The following is a 20,535-nucleotide window of genomic DNA, read 5'->3' on the forward strand; positions in this document are numbered from 1 at the left end:
GACACAGGGGAATCAGGTTGTCCCACTTGGGGCTCACAATCATAATCCCCATTTTACAGATGAGGTAACTGAGGCACCGAGAAGTGAAGTGACTTGCCCAAAGTCACACAACTGACAAGTGGCCGAGCCGGGATTCGAAACCATGACCTCTGACTCCAAAGCCCGTGCTCTTTCCACTGAGCCACGCTGCTTCTCTATGATAAGCAGGTCAAATTCAGGCCCTGTCCTACTTGGCACTCGTAGTCTGAGTGGGAGGAGAAAAGCTATCGAATCCCCGTTTTGAAGATGAGGAACTGAGGCACAGAGACATTAAGTAACTTGCCCAAGGCCACACAGCAAGCAAGTGCCAGAGCAGGGATAATATTAGGCCCTTTGCCCTTCAGTTTCTGCATTGACAAAATGGCATACTATTATTTGCCATCTCCCTCCTTCCCAGTAGAATATTGAGAAGATTTAATGGCATAATGTTTCCAAAGCAGCTTGGAGAAGCAGTGTGGCCTTGAGGAAAGAGCACGAGCCTCGGAATCAGAGAACCTGAGTTTTAATTCCGACTCTGCCAGTTGCCTGCTGTATGACCTTGGGCAAATCATTTCACCTCTCAGTGCCTCAGTTTCCTTATTTGTAAAATGGGGGTTCAAGGCCCGTTCTCCCCCCTGTTTAGACTGTGAGCCCTATGTGGGATAAGGACCGTGCACGTCCCACCTTACTAACTTGTATCTATCCCAGTGCTGAGAGAAGTGACTTGCTCAAGGTCACAGAGCAGACAAATGGTGGAGCTGGGATTAGAACCCATGTCCTCTGACTTCCAAGCCCGTGCTCTTTCCACCAAACCACGCCATACTTATGCATCTATCCGTATTTCTTTACATTGATGTCTGTTTATTCGTAGACGGCGAGCCCGTCGTGGGTAGGGATTCTCTCCTCTTGTTGCTGCATTGTACTTCCCAAGTGCTTAATACAGTGCTCTGCACATAAGTGCTCAATAAATACGATTGAATGAGTGAATGAGCAGAACATTAGTATTACTGTTTAACATTGAGCCTCTACAGGGTTTAAGACTGTACAGACTCAGGAAAGAGCCACCTTCTCAAAGTTACGGGGCCCTAGAGAGCTGAAATATTCCTCATATCCCATCTAACCCCAGGACCCGGCCCTCCCACCAAATAGATTTAACTTGTGAACCTATCTCTTTAAACACCCATGAGAGTTTCCCATTATGAGATTAATAATGCCATACATCCACCTCACCGGCATGAAGCAGTAAATAATTAAGGAATTGTTTTCCAGGCCTTTGAAAACCATGAAGCACAGTTCAAGTATTATGTATTGGTAGAAGGGTGCAATTTTGCCTAAGAGTTAAGCAGAAAAATATTGGGTGACATCCTGCCATGCTCGTAAGTTCGCCCTCAGAGTGATTTATAGACCTTAAAGGTGCACTAAGTCTTTCAAGCCACCAGAGAAAATTCTAAGTCCAGTGCAGTCCATTTTGGGCACTGTAAAGAGGACTCTGGCAAAAATAATATCCTGGGTCACCCACTGATGAACCATTTGGGCTATAGTTGCCTCCTCATATCAGATGATTGCTCTCCCCCCCTTCAAAGCCTTATTGAAGGCCCATCTCCTCCAAGAAGCCTTCCCTGACTAAGCCCGCCTCTCCTCTTCTCCCACTCTCTTCTGCTCCACCCTCACTTGCTCCTTCATTCATCCTTCCTCCCATCCCCGCAGCACATATATATTTATCCGTAATTTATTCATCTACTTATTTATAGCTATACTGTGACCTCGCTGTGGCCAGGGAATTGTCTTTTGTTCTACTGTATTCTCCCAAGCGCTTAGAACAGTGCTTTGCACACAGTAAGCATTCAATAAATACGATTGAATGAATGAGTGAATGAATAAATGGTTGGTAGCCCTGACTATATGGAGTCAGTGGTCACTAAGCCATTGGCCCAACAAGTCCTGAGAATTGAAGCCAATGAGAGAACCAGACACCGTGTTCCAGAACATCTGCCACGAGCAGTAGCGTGGCTAAGTGGAAAGAGCCCGGGCTTGGGAGTCAGAGGTCATGGGTTCTAATCCTGGCTCCGCCACTTGTCAACTATGTGACTTTGGGCAAGTCACTTCACTTCTCTGAGCCTCAGTTCCCTCATCTGTAAAATGGGGATGAAGACTGGGAGCCCCACGTGGGACAACCTGATTACCTTGTATCTTCTCAGCGCTTAGAACAGTGCTGGGCACATAGTAAGCGCTCAGCAAATACTATAATTACTGTAATTATCATTTGAGGGTCTTTTCTTCACTTCCCTGGGGGCGCCCTGGGAAGCAGGCAAGTAATGGAGTTGGATATGAGGAATCCAAAGAATAGTAGGTCTGTTCATTCACTAGTATTTCTGGCAATACCGACTGTATGCAAAGTACTGTACTAGGAGCTGGAAAAACAAAGTTACAGGGACGAAAACTAGATGTGGTCCTCTCCCCAAGAGGCTCACAATCTGAGAATGAGGATGAGGGAGGGAGTTGGGATAGATACATAAGAAAAGATGGAACAAAAAAAACCCCAAAACTCAATGATAGATACACTCATGGCAGTTGAACGTTAGGTAGCTAGCCATAGCCAGGGCAAGTTCTTTGTGGGGAGGGAATGTGTTTATTGTTAATATCGTATTCTCCCAAATGCTTAGTGCAGTGCTCTGCACACAGTAAGCGGTCAATAAATACGACTGACTGACTGACCACAGCCTCCCCCGCATCCTAAAAGTTTAGAAGGCCTCATGCTGCCTCTGCGTCTTCTCCCACTTCTCACGCTGAAGCAGGGGCTCATTGCAGTCCTGGATGGGGAGGGGGCTGGACAGTCTCTCTCTCTCTCCCGGACTGCAGGCCTTGATGTTGCAGTGGTAGAATGACCAACTGGAATCTCACACTGTCACTGTGTCTTCACTTAGCTCGACTAGTCTAGTAGAAGTAAGCGGTGAAAAAAGACCAGAAAAAAAAGCATAAGACCAACGTTGGACCTTAGCAGTCTAAACCGGCAGGCGGTTGCCTTGGTAGCCATTGCAGTCGATGCTCTCCAAGGCAGCCAGCCAGCTGGTTTTCAGGATTCCCAAGGGTCCTGTTCACCTTGCGGAATGCCCCAGGGGATCCTTCAGTTAGAAACCTCCCCGCTGACGACTATCCCACCTCTGCCACTTGTCAGCTGTGGGACTCTCTGCAAGTCACTTAAATTCTCTGTGCCTCAGTTACCTCATCTGTAAAATGGGGATTAAGACTGTGAGCCTCATGTGGGACAACCTGATTACCCTGTATACCCCAGCGCTTAGAACAGTGCTCTGCACATAGTGAGCGCTTAACAAATGCCAACATTATTATTATTATTATTACAACTTGGATCACCTGATGGCCAGAGCCAGGCTTTTTCCACCAGACTCACCTCAGGGCTACGTGCGAGCAGTTCTGTAGAAGCAAGTCTAGAAAATTGTTTCACCCAGATATGGCCCTTGCCCTCTAGGGTCTGAAAATTGAAAACCAACAAGACTGACATGCTCAATATATAAAGGGTCAGCTAGAAATACTACTTAGAGACACTGAACAAAAATTTAAACATCTATATGTTCGAATGCACCTTAGTGAGAGTGCTTTTTCAAAGGCACTGGAGGTGAGTTGCCTACTTAGGAATGGTAGTGTTAAGGGCAAATCGCCTCACTGGCGGTAACAGGGAAGACCTGGTTGGGTCTGGACTGTTGAGAATCCAATTAAGTTTAGCCCAAACATTCATTTCTTGGCACGTCGTCAAAATAGTTGAAATATGACAGTTTTCTCCATGTAAATGCATATGTAAAATGCCAGCCATTGATGAAAAGTCGAGTTGTGAACATTTCTACCAAATGATGGAAAAAGGAATGCAAAAATGAAGGTAACTTTTATATGATAATCTCTAAGCGCTTATTATGTGCCAGGCACTGTACAGAATGCTGGGGTAGATACAGGCGCATTTGATTGAACAGAATCCATGCCTCATATGGGGTTATTAATCCTCATTTTACAGATGAGGTAACCGAGTCACAGAGACATGAAGGCACTTGCCCAAGGTCACACAGTAGGCAAGCAGCGGAGCCGGGATCAGAACCAGCTCCTTCTGACTCCTGGTCCCATGCTCTACCTGTGAGGGCACATTGAGCACATTGCAAATTCAGGGTGAAGTAGCCTCTCCTGTTATCGAGGACTCTATACTTGTGCACCGGAAAACAGGAGAACTGATAAGTGAGGAACTGTCCAAGGACGGGCCAAGTTTCAAAAGAGTGACTAAAAAGGAGTATATGGAATAAAAGTCTTTTAATCGAATGATGGAGATGGACAAGTGCCCCGCGAGGGCAGGCGTTATTTGTTAATATGAAAAATGCAACTATTGACAGAGTGGTTTATCACAGAAAAATATACATCAAAGTTGAATGGTGGAGAAATTATGTAGCTGGAGTAGTGTCTGGGAGGAAAAAGCCAGTATGGCTTGATTGTTACATCCCTTCTTATTTATGAGGCTCAAACTAAGATCATATTTTTTTTTTACTCTTCAAAGCACGTTGATAGCATCGAGTGAGTTTGTGCCACTCCATTATTTTTGACAGTCTGGAGCCACGTGACCCAGATAGATGTGTTTTTGTGTTATCGCCACTATGGCGGCTTGCCGTCAGGCCTGCTTGGAGGCAGCAAATATTTCGTAGGGGTTGAGTATTGAGCAGTTGGGAAAAGCTGACGTGATTGATGGGGGTGTCATTATCACAACCCGCAAGAATCAATTGGGATCATTGAAGACGCAGGAGCAGAGAAGACTTTGCCTTTCTGCAGCCTTCATCGGGTTGCCCTCTATGCCATTTATCTGCTGGGGGAGCTTCAGCAGATCACTTTTCTGGATCTCAATTTCTCCGACTTTAGAATGGAGCTATTGATCCCCATAGTAGGAAAATATGATTCATGGCCAGGGACTCTGAGCTCAGCCCAGATGGGTAGCAATCCTTGGTGAAAGCGTGTCTGCAAATAAATATCGGTCAAGCAATTTAATCCACCCGAAGCAAGTTGAATTGGACTACTGGAAACAGAAATACCTGCGCTGCCGAAGTTTTGAACGAGTACCTAAAGAAACAGAACAGGTGTGTTAAGTGAAGACAGCTTTGTGCGGTCCCCTACAGAGCCCTTTTTTCCATTTGTGAAGGGATGAGGCAAGCTTTAGAAGATCCCAAGGTTCAGAAGTAAATGCAGCAATAATTTGCTTAAATGGAAAGTTTACAAGCATTGTACTTGTGCAGGGAATGGGTCTGTTATACTCCCTTCTTTGTCACCCTGACTTGTCCCCTTTGCTCTCCTCTCCTCCCCGCCCCACAGCACTTACATACATATCTGTCATTTTATTTCTTTGTACTCATGTCTGTCTCCCCCCACTTCTAGACTGCAAGCTCGTTGTGGGCAGGGAATGTGTCTGTTTTGTTTTATTGTACTCCCCCAAGCACTTAGTACAGTGATCTGCACACAGTAAGTGGTCAGTAAATACAATTGACCGACTCCAGATTTGTGTGTCTGCATTACTACTCAAAGCAGAGGTCCAGGTATCGAGTTTAAACTTCTGTTCATCATCACCATCAACATTTGCTTGGTCCATAGCAAGCGTTTAGTAAATACCATCATTACCAGTATTATCACTGTCATGAGCTACAGGCCTCAAAAACACCCCATCTTTGATTACTGCCTACCAGCTAAACACTTGGAATTGTTTAACAAAATGCTTTTTTCTTATTGTGCTTCAATTTGTGTCTCATGTCATTATAGCATTCCTTTTTATCACTATCGCCCAGTTTCTTGAAGCAATTCATGATCCAAGGTGGTTGTAAACGGGACAGTAACAAAGCTGCTTGTATGAGAAGCAGCATGGCTCAGTAGAAAGAGCACGGGCTTTGGAGTCAGCGGTCATGGGTTCAAATCCCAGCTCTGCCACTTGTCAGCTGTGTGACCTTGGGCAAGTCACTTCACTTCTCTGTGCCTCAGTTCCTTCATCTGTCAAATGGGGATTAAAACTGTGAGCCCCATGTGGGACAACCTGATCATCTTGTATCCCCCAGTGCTTAGAACAGTGCTTTGCACATAGTAAGCGCTTAACAAATACCACAGTTTATTTTTATTCATGACCTGAAATAAGTCAGTCATATTTACTGAGCGGTTACTGTGTGCAGTGCACTGTGCTAAGCACTTGGGAGAGTACAGTGTAATAATATAGATATAGATAGAAATATAATAATAATATAGACACATTCCCCGCCCACAATGAGCTTATGGTCTAGAGGAAGAGATGATACGTGTTCAGAATCTAATGTTGGTCATTTTCAGCCGTTTTCTAAAGCACTATAGTATTTTATTGACCAGAACTTCGTCAGGTAGCTAGCCGGGTGTTCCCGGTGGACTTGTGGTCAGCCCAACTGCCGCGCGCCCCCCCCAAAACTCCCCCAACTTCTCAGAGTGTGTTTTCATTATACGTTTCAAGTTGTGCTTTACTGAAGCTTGAATTGGCATGGTATTAAAAATGTATTTTTCTTTCAAGAAACAGCAATGAAGCAGCAAAGGAGTCATCCATTTTAGGATTCGGTAACACGTAGCCCCTTCTCCCATTAGCTCCACGAGCACTCACATCCTCGATGAGATGATTTTCGTAGAGCTGGATCCTGTAGCTGGAGTCGATCACTTATTTAGTGTTATAGTTCCTGTGTGCTTCCCAAGTTGTTAGGGATGATCGTGGATTCACATCAAGTAAGATGGCTATAATATGATCAGCACAGGGCATTTTATATTTTTCCTGTCTATTGCTCTTAGACCAAAAAAGGTTAAGCAAATCTTTAACTGTTAAAGAGAACACAAACTTGATGTGCAAGCCTGGTACCCCTGCAGAATCCTACCCAAGCAACTGTTCTTTTCCTTAAGCACACAGGTCTTGATTTACACTTCCTCCCTTGTGTTAGACCTAGAAATGTAAAAAAAAAAAAAAAGTGAATGAGCCTGTTTTCAAAGCTGTTACTTCCTTCATACTGCCTTTGTGGTGATTAGGGTGATTAGGGGGTTGAAGGATTGGCATGCGGCTCCGTGATTAAGAAAACGAAAAGTCCAACTTGACTGGGCAACAACAAACGGGGAGCTGTATTGACTGTCTTCTCGACAGGGAAGTTGCGAGCTCGAAGAAAATATTGTTTAGAGCAGTTGCAGGGAATCAATCTAGGATTACAGAAAGATTTTAAGAGACTCCCAAGCAAAAGTGACCTAATGACACCTAATCGCTGTTATTAGTTAGCTTTGCCAAGAAATCTATGGCCATCCATACTAATGGATCCTAAAAAATGGACCAGTGAAGCAGTGGCCTCTAGTAACCCCTCTCACACAAATAGAAATGAAATGGGTCCCCATCGAGGCTCTTGGTTGATGGGTGTGTCTGGCTTATTTTTCAGGGCAGCCTTTGGCAAGGAGTCTGAAGTTCTCATTGGGAACCTGGGAGATAAATTAATCCCCCAGCAAGAGATCTTGCGTGATGTCAGCGACCTGAAAGCCTTGGCGAACATGCACGAGAGCCTGGAGTGGTTGGCGGGCCGGACCAGAGCAGCTTTCTCCAACCTTTCAACGACTCAGAGTGAGTATCTGAAGGAAAGCTAGAAGAGACGCGTCGGGGGGTTCCATTACCTATTTTGAGTTGACGATATGGTGGCTTGGGACACTGGGCTGGATGAGATGCTGGAAGCAGGGGGGTTCTGGAATGTGAGGTGTGAAAAGGTTGGGAATTGGGGAGGGAGGGGTACAGAATTCCACCTTCACCTGTTACTGCTCCTACCTCATTCGGGGCTTGATATGGGTCCTGTTGTTAATCCCCACATACTGCTGTTGGTGTTCTGAGGCTGTCACCCTCCTCCAGAACCAGCTCACATCCACAGTGCGCTAAGCTCTTGATGTGTGTACGTCTCCTTTGGTTTATATTGTGCGAGGCCTGCCCCTAATATGCAATATTCAGCTGCCCTTAGCTTTCAGTGGGTCACAGCTAACCTGGTATCAGACGATTTCACATAGAGAAAGATGCCACCTGAATTTTGCTGTGTGTAATTGCACAGTTTTGCTGTTGTGCTCATGTCACTAAGAGCTATCCAGTAGAGTCGATGTCCAGTTCTGTTCTCGAATCATCTGATGGGGATTTCTTCTACCAAACCAGTTAACGTTTCTTCCTTTGAACTCAAATCCATTTCATAACGTAAGCGATATTTCTTGATGGTTCATCGAGCGATTTAAGTGACTCCAGTATCAACACTGTGATGGTACTTTTGTAAAACACCTCAAGGGACCTGTAATCATTTACTTCCTGTGTTGTCTTTGTTTAAGCGAAGCGGTAGGTGCAGTTTATTTTTCTGGCTAGGAGCCAGGTTTACCCAATCTGAGTCTTTCCTGCCCTGAGAATTTATAGGAGAAAATTCTACAGTTCAGGGAATTCCCCCAATGTGCGGAAGCCTCAGATAATGAAAAATGGCAATGGGCCGGTCTCGCCAAGGGAGAAAAGGAACAACTTTTATGGTACTTTCAGAAAACAGAGGGGATGGTCTTTGGGACAACTCCACAGCTTAGTGTAATTGTGAGACTTACTGACCTGGAGAACCCCATTAGAAGTTCAAAGGTCAGGGATCCCCTAAAGGGGCTTCCGGTGAAGTTCAAGTTCAAGACCTGTGAGAGGGAAAGTAAATTTCCACACCTGCATCTTGGAGTCCTTCATTATCTCCTCCCTCTGATCACTACCCCTCATCCAGTGATCAGTTAGATGGATGGGAATTAGATCTGAGGGTTAGAGGCTGGGGCTGGGGCTTCGAGGGAAAAGGGAGATAGATGAACATCTTGTGAGGAAGTGGATGGGGTGGGCAGGAGGAATCTTATCGTATTTAAATTGGAGGTTAGATCTGATGCTCAGCTTGTTGTGGACAAGGAATGTACCTGCCATCTCTGTGGCACTGTAATCTCCCAAGCGTTTACTATTCTGTGCACACAGTAAGCACTCAATAAATACCACTGACGATGACGATGGTACCAGTCTCTGATGACAGCCCCCTTTCTGGGCCTTGTCTATAGAAGCAGCATGGCCTAGTGGAATAAGCAAGGACCTGGGAGTCAGAGAACCTGGATTCTAATCCCGGCTCTAGACTGTAAACTTGTCGTGGGCAGGGAATGTGTCTGTTAAATTGTTATATTGCACTCTCCCAAGCACTTAGTAGAGTGCTCTGTATACAGTAAGTGCCCAATAAATATGACTCACTGGCTCTGCCACTTGTCTGCTGAAGGATTTTGGGCAAGTCATTTCATTTCTCTGTGCCTCAGTTTCCTCATATGGTAAAATGGGGATTAAGACTGTGTACCCCATGTGAGAAAGGGACTGTGACCACCCAATTATCTTGTATCTACCCCAACACTTAGAACAGTGCCTGGCACATAATACAATTATTGTAATAATTATTATTCTTAAGTTTTACAGGGCCAAGCCTGGTCCAATTTGAAGAGCAATTATGAGGCATTATCATGTACCTCTGCACAGACTAGTGTCCACCTGAGCTGGAGAGATCCATGAAGGAAGTCCAGGACTTTCATTTCAATCATTGGTATTCTTTCTGCACTCATTGTGAACACGGTATTATCCTAACACTTTGGGCAGTCAGTGGATGTTCAAAATAATGGGATGAAGTTCAAAAGAGACATTACACTTCCATTTAATTCCTTGCTTTTGCACCCGTCATAATATGTAGTGATGGTTAAATTTCCTCTATGTTAGCTTCATGACAACACTAATATAAAAGGGCTAGGTTGGTGGACAGTGAAATTATCCCTCTCAGGAATAAAAATATTAGCTGTTATCAGTTCCAGGTTTGGCCTCTATGGACTACCACTCAGTATATCCACCCAAGATAATAATAATAATAATGTTGGTATTTGTTAAGCGCTTACTATGTGCAGAGCACTGTTCTAAGCGCTGGGGTAGATATAGGGTAATCAGGTTGTCCCACGTGAGGCTCACAATCTTCATCCCCATTTTACAGATGAGGTAACTGAGGCACAGAGAAGTGAAGTGACTTGCCCACGGTCACACAGCTGACAAGTGGCAGAGCTGGGATTCGAACCCATGACCTCTGACTCCCAAGCCCAGGCTCTTTCCATGGAGCCGCGCTGCTTCCCTGTGACATTGACATTCATCAAGATGACATTGAGCGGTTGTTGTTGGTGATCATTCATTCATTCACTCAGTCGTCTTTATTGAACACTTGCTGTATGCAGAGAACCGTACTAAGCGCTTGGGAGAGTACAATAATAATAATAATAATAATGTTGGTATTTGTTAAGCGCTTATTATGTGCCGAGCACTGTTCTAAGCGCTGGGGTAGATACAAGGTCAACAATAAAGAGAAACATTCCCTTCCCATAATGAGCTTACAGTCTTGAAGTTGATATTAATGATGATAATAATCATGATGGTGAAGTCTCCCATCGAGAACAATTGACAAGTCTTGGTCAATCCATCAGTCATTTATTGAGAACTTAGTATGCACAGAGCGCTGTACTAAATGCTCAGGAGAGCACAGTACAGCGGAATCAGCAGGCACATTCCCTGCCCGCAGCGAGTACTGAAGACTTCAAGATTGAGATTCTGTGTTGTGGTGAATAGCGATATGGTTTGCACAGTGTCACCAGAAACCCTCCTCTGAATGCAGCATTTCAGTTAGCTATGTGGTCTAGACAGTTGGGCAGGGAATGTGTCATTTTATTGTTGTCTTGTACTCTCCCAAGCCCTTAGTACGGTGCTCTGCACACCGTAAGAGCTCAGTAAATACAGCTGAAAGAATGAATGGTTTTCCAGCTTGTTGATTGTCAGTTGAGACCTAATCAAAGTCATTACCAGAATCCAAATTGATTACATCTATTGCTTGGATTTTATCTACATGCCTGCCTGTGTCCTATAAGAAAATTAAATTGGTCGCTGTGATTTGCTCTATACGAAAGTGCTCCGGTTTGTACGTAGGGTTGTTCTAGGTGATTGCAATTTGATTGTTGATTTGTATATAGAGTCCTGGAGTTAAGCTGACCAGCTGATAATAACCACAATTATGCCTTTTTTTCATATTTTTCCATTTATTTCTGCTTTTCCATTATTTCTCAAATATGTTCCCACCTAATATCTCAAATAGCTACCTGCTATCAGGTCCTGCTGATTCTAATTCATAAGGCTTCTTTATGTATTGTTCAACCAGTCCCTTCCCTGTTCTGGTTTGACTTTTCATCCCTCAGTTTCAGGGAGCACCCGCTCAGGTCACCTGGTTCCAGGTGGTGGTTGTTTTTCTCAAGACATTATTTAAATACGATTTTATTTCCCCTGAAGAGCGGGGACAAAAAATGTGTTGCTCTGAAGATGTCTGGGCCAGTTACGGAACTGAATGCTGAAGGGGGAGTGTCATCGTAATTCACTATTCCTATGTTAATTTCTTCTTATAGCTGCAATAGAGATGAAAAAAGCTTATCTTCATTTTCCCAAGTAAAAATGCATTTTTAGACATTAACTTTGGGTCTGTGGCAGAAGGCATTAATGGAATTTGAAGCCAATGCAGTGAGACTGTGTTCCCGATTGCAGTGTCCAGGACACACTGATATGATCAGAAACGCTATCCTCTCTTCCCTCCACAGAAAGGTTTCCATATACTCCACATATGAGATGATATTACCAAGAGAGTTTGCGAGTGTCTAGAACCCAGCATCTGAGCAACTGAGACCATGGCACTTGAATCCAGTAGCCATTTAAAAGCAAATAGGTGAGCTTCCTTCCAAAGGAAAAAAAAAAGCAAAATACTCTACCTGGGGCTTAGTTAATCAATTAATCCATCAATGGCATTTATCGAAAACTTACTATACCCAGTGAATTGTACTTGGAAGGTCATTCTAAAGCCGAATGAAAAGTTCATGCTTTTATCCACTTCCTTCGACTGAAGGGAAGAAGACCTTAGCAATGCTGAAGCCTTTAAAAATTAACATTTACATCCAAACTGGCTGAATTCCAAGGAGCTGACCATCCAGGTACAATCCCCAGCGTTTTAGAGTTGGAAATTCCCAGGCTGTCCCAAAGTCGGATTGAAGATAGGGTGGCTGGAACGACGTTTAGGATCTATAGAGTGATGCGATCCCAGCTGGAGGAGTGTACTGACTGCCGGTGATTTAACTACAATCGCATGAAGTTGCACTTTTTACAACAAAATGCCATTTTTAAGCATACCGGCCCTCCAGTCGATTATTCACATTTCTAGAGCTCATTACACTTGGGGCATGGAATGCCTGTTTTACTCTGAGAATCTAAATGTTACATTACAGATCGGAAATGAGGAGAGCGATATTAAGAACCACAGAGGTGGTAGAGCAGTGGGGATGGAAGGGGGCAACCATTAGCCCTGGCTTTCCTGGTGTCCTGGTTAGCTTGCTCAGCCATCAGAAAGCAGACGTCATCAATGGAGCCTCTGATCCAGATTGATAGATGAGCTTCAGCCCAGAGGGTGGAGAACTTAAGCAGAGGAATGTATTCTAATGCTAGTGGCACTCACACTCTTTTGATCCCTGCCAGTCATGTCCCCCCTGGGGTGAGGAGTACAATGAGTGAGGAGGCGAGCAAAGGGAGAGCACATGCAAAGTGCTTTCTCTGGTTTTCACCTCCTCACCAATATGCTAGAAAACCTGGGGTCAAAGCCACAGATCAGGCCTTTGGTCTACATTAAAGCTGCCTGAGAGGGCTGAACCAATTGCGTGAATTGCAAACGATCACAACCCAGAGATTAAAATGTGAAAGAGCCCGGCCTGCCTAACTGCCAATTCAGAATTATCCACCCAGCTCTCTTCCATTATGCTTTGATGCAGTGTGGAGCTTGCTTAGTCTCCTAGAAGAGAGAGCCTTCCTTCCCTTCACCTGAGTCCACTCTCAAGGACTCAAAGGTAAAAGAAAGAAAAACGCAAAGAAACCGGAACACACTCCTTCCCCTACCTTGGTCCCCAACAGGCTTCATGTTAAAAATGGAGAAAGCAGTGATCCCGGATCCTAAAAGATGTCACCCAGTTACATCGCTCGTTTTTGTGCCGAGCACCAGCCCGAGTTGTCCCTTTTTCTAATTCCATCTGATTATTCTTAATTAAAACTCCTTGCAGGGTAATTCCTCTCCCTCTTTGGTAGTTATGCGTTTCAAATATTTGTAGACAGTTATCAGATTCCCCCTTAGTCAGTGCTTCCTCTGTCTATGCATATTTAGTTGCTTTAATCCTTCCTCCTAAGTCAGCCCTTCTATGCCTTTAATCATTTTTTTCCTATTAGTTTTCATTTTCTCAAGTTGAATCTCATTTGGCGGTTCGCCGTCCTTATCCCTAGCCTCTTTGAGCCTCCTTGTGCTATTTCTCTGTTTTCACCAGTGTTAGCCCTACCTTCCAATTTAGTGTCACTTGTTAATTTCATTATCCCGCTGCTTACTGAAGAAAATTACTCTTTGGCATTATACTTGGTTTATGATTTTTAAACCATTGTCAAGCCATACGACTTGTTCCCCCTGAAGCCCTTTGGAACCAATTTTATTTGGAAATTTTTGTGTCTGTCAGATGCTTTGCTAACGTCCAAATCTATAACCATTGTCTTCCTTTTGCAACTAATTATGTTATTTTATGAAAGGGGGGAAAGCACTAAGCGGTGTTTTTGGGATGATTCATCTTTATTCCTCTCCAGACTTAATTGAGCCTTGTTCAGTATAAAACCCCAGTGAAATGTATATTAAGGAAGAATGAATGTGGAGCAAGCCCTTGCCCTCCTTTGCTGGCCATTCTAATGACTCTTCTAAACAACATGTCGCTGCTGACAACAGAAACGATTTCTGTTCTTTTGTTACTTTGTTAGGGAAAACATCTGGGGCCTTCTATATCCTCCTCCACAGATGTCATTATTATTGATTATCAGCAGAGCCTCTGCCCCTGACCTGAATAGATTTTTCCTGCTTGGATTCTGGGTCATCTGTCCCTGAATGCTCTTCTTCTGGGTCAGTTCAACCACGCCAACAAAATGCCATTCCCCCGCCTCCTGTCCCTGCCCTCACTAACCTCTTCTGGCTTCTCATCACCCAGAGGGTCCTTCTTTGCTCCTAAATGCTATCCTCTCCCCAAGCAGTGTGGCTTAGTGGAAAGAGCACGGGCTTGAGAGTCAGAGGATGTGGGTTCTAATCCCGGCTCTGCCACTTATCTGCTGTGTGACCTTGGACGAGTCATTTCATTTCTCTGTGCCTCAGTTACCTCATCTGTAAAAGGGGGATTAAGACTATGAGCCCCACATGGGACAACCTGCTTACTCTGTATCTATCCCAGCGCTTAGAACAGTGCTTGGCACATAGTAAGGGCTTAACATGCACCGTTATTATTATTATTGTGTACATCCGTCGTCTACCTGTTTCCTCTGTCCCATGGCTCCCATTCAAACCGTGCAGTTTTCCCAACGTGGGTGTCTCCTTCATGCTGCCTCTCCTATCCTCTTCCAATTCCCTCCAGCCGGTGCCACTTTTCCTTCAGCTCCTCAGAGCATCTAGTGACTTACTCCTGCCTCCTGCCTGCTGCTCTTACAGGACTTTGATTATTCCCCAAGGAGAAGGTAAAGGGAGAGGAGGGAAGGAGGGAGGGAAGTGTGTGGGGGTGGGGAGCCAGGCTTGAAATGATGCAAGAGTAAAGACTTGGACGATGCGACTCAGCCCTGTAGTTTCTCTGAAAATCGCCAGTCGGCCCTTATTTGGAGTTGGTTGCTGTGGGGTGGAACTAGAGACTCTTCTAGAATTCAGGAGGGCATTTGTTTTCAGAAGCTTCTAATCGAAATGGCACAAAGGCCAATTCTTTGCTGCTAGCCCAAGGAGAGCGTAGTGAGGTGTGCGTGTCTGTATCTGTGTGTGTATGTGGCACGCACACATTACATTCCCAAAGGGTATTATGATAATAGTAATATTTAACATTTATATAGTGCATCCTGCTTTGGGGGACCTATACGATCATTAATTCATTAATCCTTTCTCCCATCCCTTCCTTCAGTCCTGGAGGCAGGTCAGCCTCATCATCCCGGTTTTCAAATGAGGATTGTAAAGCTCAGAGTTAAATTATTTGCCCAAGGTCACCCGGTGGCCAAGTCTAGATGAGAAAAAAACAAAAAAACAGCCGTTGTTTCCAAAAGAGAAATCTTACATCCACGTTGCCTGAAGAGCCTAGGTGGAAGCAGCCTCGCGTTGGAGTCCCGAGCTAGGGGAATTTCTGACTAGTTCTTCTTGTCATCATGTTTCCAGATTGACTGAAAGGTTGGAGTTTTGGGCTGGGTGATGGCCAGCTTCCCAGTTGACAGCTGCTGCCTGGGAATGCTGGCTCTGAACTGCCTCCATCAACCCACGTTCAGCCTGCCTGGACTCTGGGGCCTGCCATAAGACTGTTAGGACGGTGCTCGGGGAACCGATAAAGGCTGAAAGGGAACTTTCTGGTACCCGGGGCAAGTCTTCTGGTTGGGATTAGTGGCGTGGGTTCTCTAGCTGTCACAAAGGGATGCCAGAGAAATGCTTTAAACTTCTAGGAAAGAAATCCCTACCTAACTTCCAAGTATTGCATGTTAAAGAAACTGATGAGAATAATGATAACTGTGGTATCTGTTAATAATAATGTTGGTATTTGTTAAGTGCTTACTATGTGCAGAGCACTGTTCTAAGCGCTGGGGGAGGGTAATCAGGTCGTCCCACGTGAGGCTCACAGTCTTCATCCCCATTTTACAGATGAGGAAACCGAGGCACAGAGAAGTGAAGTGACTTGCCCACAGTCGCACAGCTGACAATTGGCACAGCGGGGATTCGAACCCATGACCTCTGACTCCCAAGCCCATGCTCTTTCCACTGAACCACGCTGCTTCTAAGCGCTTACTAGGTACCAGGCACTGTACTATGAGCTGGGGTGGATACAGGCAAATCGGTTTGGACATAGCGTCTGTCCTACGTGGAGCTCACACTCTCAATCCCCATTTTACAGATGAGGGAACTGAGTCACAGGGAAGTGCCCAAAATCTCACAGCAGACACGTGGCGGAGCCGGGGGTTAGAACCCAGGTCCTTCTGACTCCCGGGCCTGTGTTTTATCCACTAGGCCATGCTGCTTCTCTAAATCATTTCACTCAAATCCCACGGCCTGTTCCGTTGGGATGCCGGGATCTGTTTTGTTCTAGAGACATTGGAGTCTTGCTTTTCAGGCAGAGGAAAAATGATGCTTTTTGCACCCAGGGCTTGCTTTCATCTCAGCAACTCAGACAATTAAAATAAGGGCAGAGGCGTGGTGAGGTGCAGGTGTTAGTGTGTATTAGATGCAGGTCTCAAGGGCCCAGAGGTGCTTATTAATAACAGTTAATTCCGCACATTCACCGAAGCCAGGGTGGATTTGAGCTGGCGTTTTTTTAACCAGCAGCTTAATCCAATTTTTATGAAAGGAAGAAAATCCTAGAAAATAATATTAAAAAAAAAGGCGCGCCGATGAAAATCAGAAATGTCTTTGTGGAAACCGAATATCTGATTGGTTTCTCTAAGGAAGCAGAAAACCCTGTAAATGTCAGAAGGACGTTCCATGTCAGAAAACCCTTTGGTTAAATTCATCTGAAGAAGGGGCTGGTAAAATTTGTAGGTGACTTTTGGGTGAGTCTGTCAAAAGCTTCTTGCTACAGATAAAAATTCAATAACCTTTTGCTGTGGATGTGCCACAATTATCACTCTATTTAAAAACAGTTCCTCTAATGGAGTGTTTTATCATGCTGGACAGTCTCAGCATTGTTCATTATTTAGTGTTTGCTAAGCTGATGGCACTTCCGCAACGCTTTCCTTATCTCCACTTCTTCAGAATTGGATTTTATATTTCCAAACCAGTCAGATATGACAAGTCATTTTCTTCCCTCTTGTCTTTTTTAAGGGAACACAAACTTCTTAAAAAACAGACACACGCCATCGGTGTTTAAGGATAAAGTTGCTAGAAATGTCTGAATTAACCCGGGTGGAAAACCAAATGGATAGAGATTGTATTTTTAACACTTTAAGGTTTTCCTCCTCAGGCGACCCATCCCCGCCCCACACCTCACCTCCTTTTCCTAGCCTCTTTAGAACGTCATCCTTCTAAAATATGGAGTACATTAGAAGTGACGCTTGGTGTAGCATAATGTGATTGGAAGACAAGGAATTATCAGCATTATTAAACCAGAGAGCCTTAATATAGGTGGTTAAAGTCTATGTAAATGTGTCTGTAAATAGAGTGTATTCACATACAATTATAGAAAAGGAGAAGATAAAGCCATTAACCTGTCACCTTGGGGATGGATCCCAGTTCAAACACAATTCGGCTCCGTGTGTAGAGACGTCGCTCTGTACTGTAGAGTCGGTGATAACTCTTCCCTGTTGGAATTCCTGTGTGGGATTACTGTGGTAAATCTGAAAAGATTCTCAGACCCCAGATAACATTTCTGTAGGGAGAATGATTTCACTTTAACTGAATGTTCAGCCTTTATTAAAAAGTGTAGACCTAACTACTTTATTCAGGATGTGGACTTTGCCTGTGTCACAATTTTTTTTTTCATTTCGTAAGTTTTGGTTTCTTTCTTGGGCTAGTTGATTAGTGGGAGGGAGATCTACTTTAAATCAAAACCACAACACTTTCTTAGAAACAAACGCAGGGTTCTACAGAAACTTGGGTGGAAGGATGGAGCCAAAAAGTAGGGGTTTACTCACTACCATGTTTGAAACTGGCTCCAGGTTCTTTCCTTTATATTGGAGAGTTAACTCTGCCAAGGAGCTTCCAAAATAAAAATGAGCATATAATCGCATCAGCCCAAACGCTTTGCCAAAGTAGTTTCCTAGGAAAGCAGGAACAACAGAAGAGCTTCCCTGACTAAGCTCTCTTCTTTCTTCCCACTTCTCCCTGCCTTCTGCATCCCCTATGCACTTGGTCCATATTCCCGACACGCTGTGATACTAACCCGTCATCCAACCCCACAAGCCTTAGATCCAAATCCTTATGTTCTGCCACTTCCCGTATCTGTAATTTATTTGTCTTTCCCCCCGTACTAGACTGTAAGCTCGCTGAGGTCTGCCAAATCTATTGTACCCTTCCAACTCATCGGCGTGGCCTGTTGGGAAGAGTACAAGTCTGGGAGTCAGTGGACCTGGGTTCTAATTACTTACCTTTTCTGTGCCTCAGTTTCCTCACCTATAAAATGGGGATTCGATGCCGCTTCTCCCTCCTACTTAAACTCTGAGCTCCTTGTGGGACAGGGACAGTGTCTGACTTGATTAATTTGTATCTACCACAGCACTTAAAACAGTCCTTGACATGTAGTAAGCACTTAACAAATACCATATTTTAAAAATGTCAATCAGTGGGATGTCTTGAGCGCTCACTGTGTGCAGAACACTGCACTAAACACTTGTACTCTCTCAAGTGCACATAGCACTCAAATACCATCGGTTTATTTATTAATATCAAAGTCTGATTGTTTTGTTGAGGCATTTCCTCACCCACCCACCATTTAGATGCCTCTCTAGACACTGATTTAGGGAAGCAGGGACTCTGAAGAAATCTATTAAGGGAATTTTTCAAGATCACCCCGGAAAGCAAAGCAGATTCAGGACAAAAAGGCTGTCAACCAATAGCTTTATCCATACAGGAGCTCCTTACTAACCACTGGAGAAGACAGACCAATTATTTTGGAAATGTGAAAAGGATGAGGCCCAGGAGGCAATATGCTTCCCGTATTTGTCCCCCTGGACTAGCTTTCTAAATCAACCTGTGGGCTCTGAAACTACTCCCAACCCCCAAACTGGAGAGCCTTATGTCTTGGATATAGTTATTTCTCCCCCAAATATTAGTGACCAGGGCCACTCAGGGGTGGAATGGGGCCCCAAGCAAGTCCCTGAGTGTGAGGCAGTCATTAGGAGAGAGACCATGGGATAGCAGATAGAGCAAAGGCCTGGGAATCAGAAGGTCATGGATTCTAATCTGTCACTTATCTGCTGTGTGACCTTGGGCAAATCACTTCACTTCTCTGGGCTTCAGTTACCTCGCCTGTAAAATGAGGATTGAAACTGTGCGCCCCATGAGGGAAAGGGACAGTGTCCAACCTGATTTGCTTGTATCCGCCCCAGCACTTAGTACAGTGCCTGGTACATAGTAAGCGCCTATCAAATTCCATAATTCTTATTATTGATATCTTTGGGGGAGGAAAAGAGGGTTCAAAGAGTGGGAAATGCCCAGTGCCTTAGTCTTACTCTTCAGTCATGACCCACCCACTGATTGTGCCCTGGGGACATTCATTCGGGGTCCATTTGGTCCTTCTCTACAGGGCTCTGCCATTAGCCAGGAGGGCTGAGAGTCCCGAGAGCAATGAGGCCAAGACATCTGCCCCAGTTTCTCATTTCAGCCAGTGGTATTTATTGAGCAGTTGTAGAGTGCAAAGCACAGTACTAAAACACATGGGAAGAGTTTAGTATAGTAGAGTTGGTAGACGTGGTCCCTGCCCTCAAGAAGTTTACAGTCCTCTGCTCTCTGAGGGACCAGCTGGAGTGAATTCTTCAAAAGGAAGAATCGGTTTTAATGCCTCTACTAAGGCCTTACCATTGTTGTCTTATGCCGTCGAGTCGCATCCGACCAATAGCGACGTCATAGGCACATCTAATAATAATAATAATAATGTTGGTATTTGTTAAGCGCTTACTATGTGCCGAGCACTGTTCTAAGCGCTGGGGTAGACATAGAGGAATCAGGTTGTCCCACGTGGGGCTCACAGTCTTAATCCCCATTTTACAGATGAGGGAAGGGAGGCACAGAGAAGTTAAGTGACTTGCCCACAGTCACACAGCCGACAAGTGGCAGAGCTGGGATTCGAACTCATGAGCCCTGACTCCAAAGCCCGTGCTCTTTCCACTGAGCCATGCTGCTTCTCTACATCTCTCCCGCCACATCTCTCCCGGAGCGCCTCACTTCCATCTGCAATCGTACTGGTAGTGGATCCGAAGAGTTTTCGTGGTAAAAATACCGGAGTGGTTTACCGTTGGCTCCTTCCGCACGGTAAACGATTCTCCGCTCTCGACTCTCTCCTGTGCCGCTGCTGCCCAGCACCGGTGAGTTTGGCCTTGTAGCAGATTGCCTTCCACTCTCTAGCCACTGCCCAAGCTAGAAATGGAATGGGTATATAAGGCATTACTAGAAGGAGGGAAAGTATAGCAAAAATATAACTTGCCTGAGATAACAAAATATTTTCCTATATATAATAGACCATATTGCTAGCAATGGGCTTTAAATCCATTATACCTATGATGCTTAGTTAGGGATTTGCTAAGTTTAACATGAGGGCAGGTTGGTACTTTGGGGATAAGAGGTACTAGGTAAAGGCCTGTTTTTATCTTCCTCTGCTTTTCGACTTACCCTTTAGCAGCAGGAG

At 44.7% G+C, this 20,535-nt stretch overlaps 1 protein-coding gene across 2 annotated transcripts in view; it reads left to right on the plus strand.

The window, feature by feature from the left end:
* The window catches only part of EXOC4 (exocyst complex component 4), a 561,659-nt gene that overhangs the window by 472,251 nt on the left and 68,873 nt on the right, over positions 1-20,535 (plus strand). For both annotated transcript variants that reach the window (XM_029073281.1, XM_039913205.1), the window contains exon 14: positions 7,476-7,654. In XM_029073281.1, coding sequence (XP_028929114.1) covers positions 7,476-7,654 — 179 coding nt within the window. The remainder of the gene's footprint in view (positions 1-7,475; positions 7,655-20,535) is intronic.

This window comes from Ornithorhynchus anatinus, chromosome 10, assembly GCF_004115215.2.
Source record: "Ornithorhynchus anatinus isolate Pmale09 chromosome 10, mOrnAna1.pri.v4, whole genome shotgun sequence".
NCBI classification, from domain to species: Eukaryota; Metazoa; Chordata; class Mammalia; order Monotremata; family Ornithorhynchidae; genus Ornithorhynchus; species Ornithorhynchus anatinus.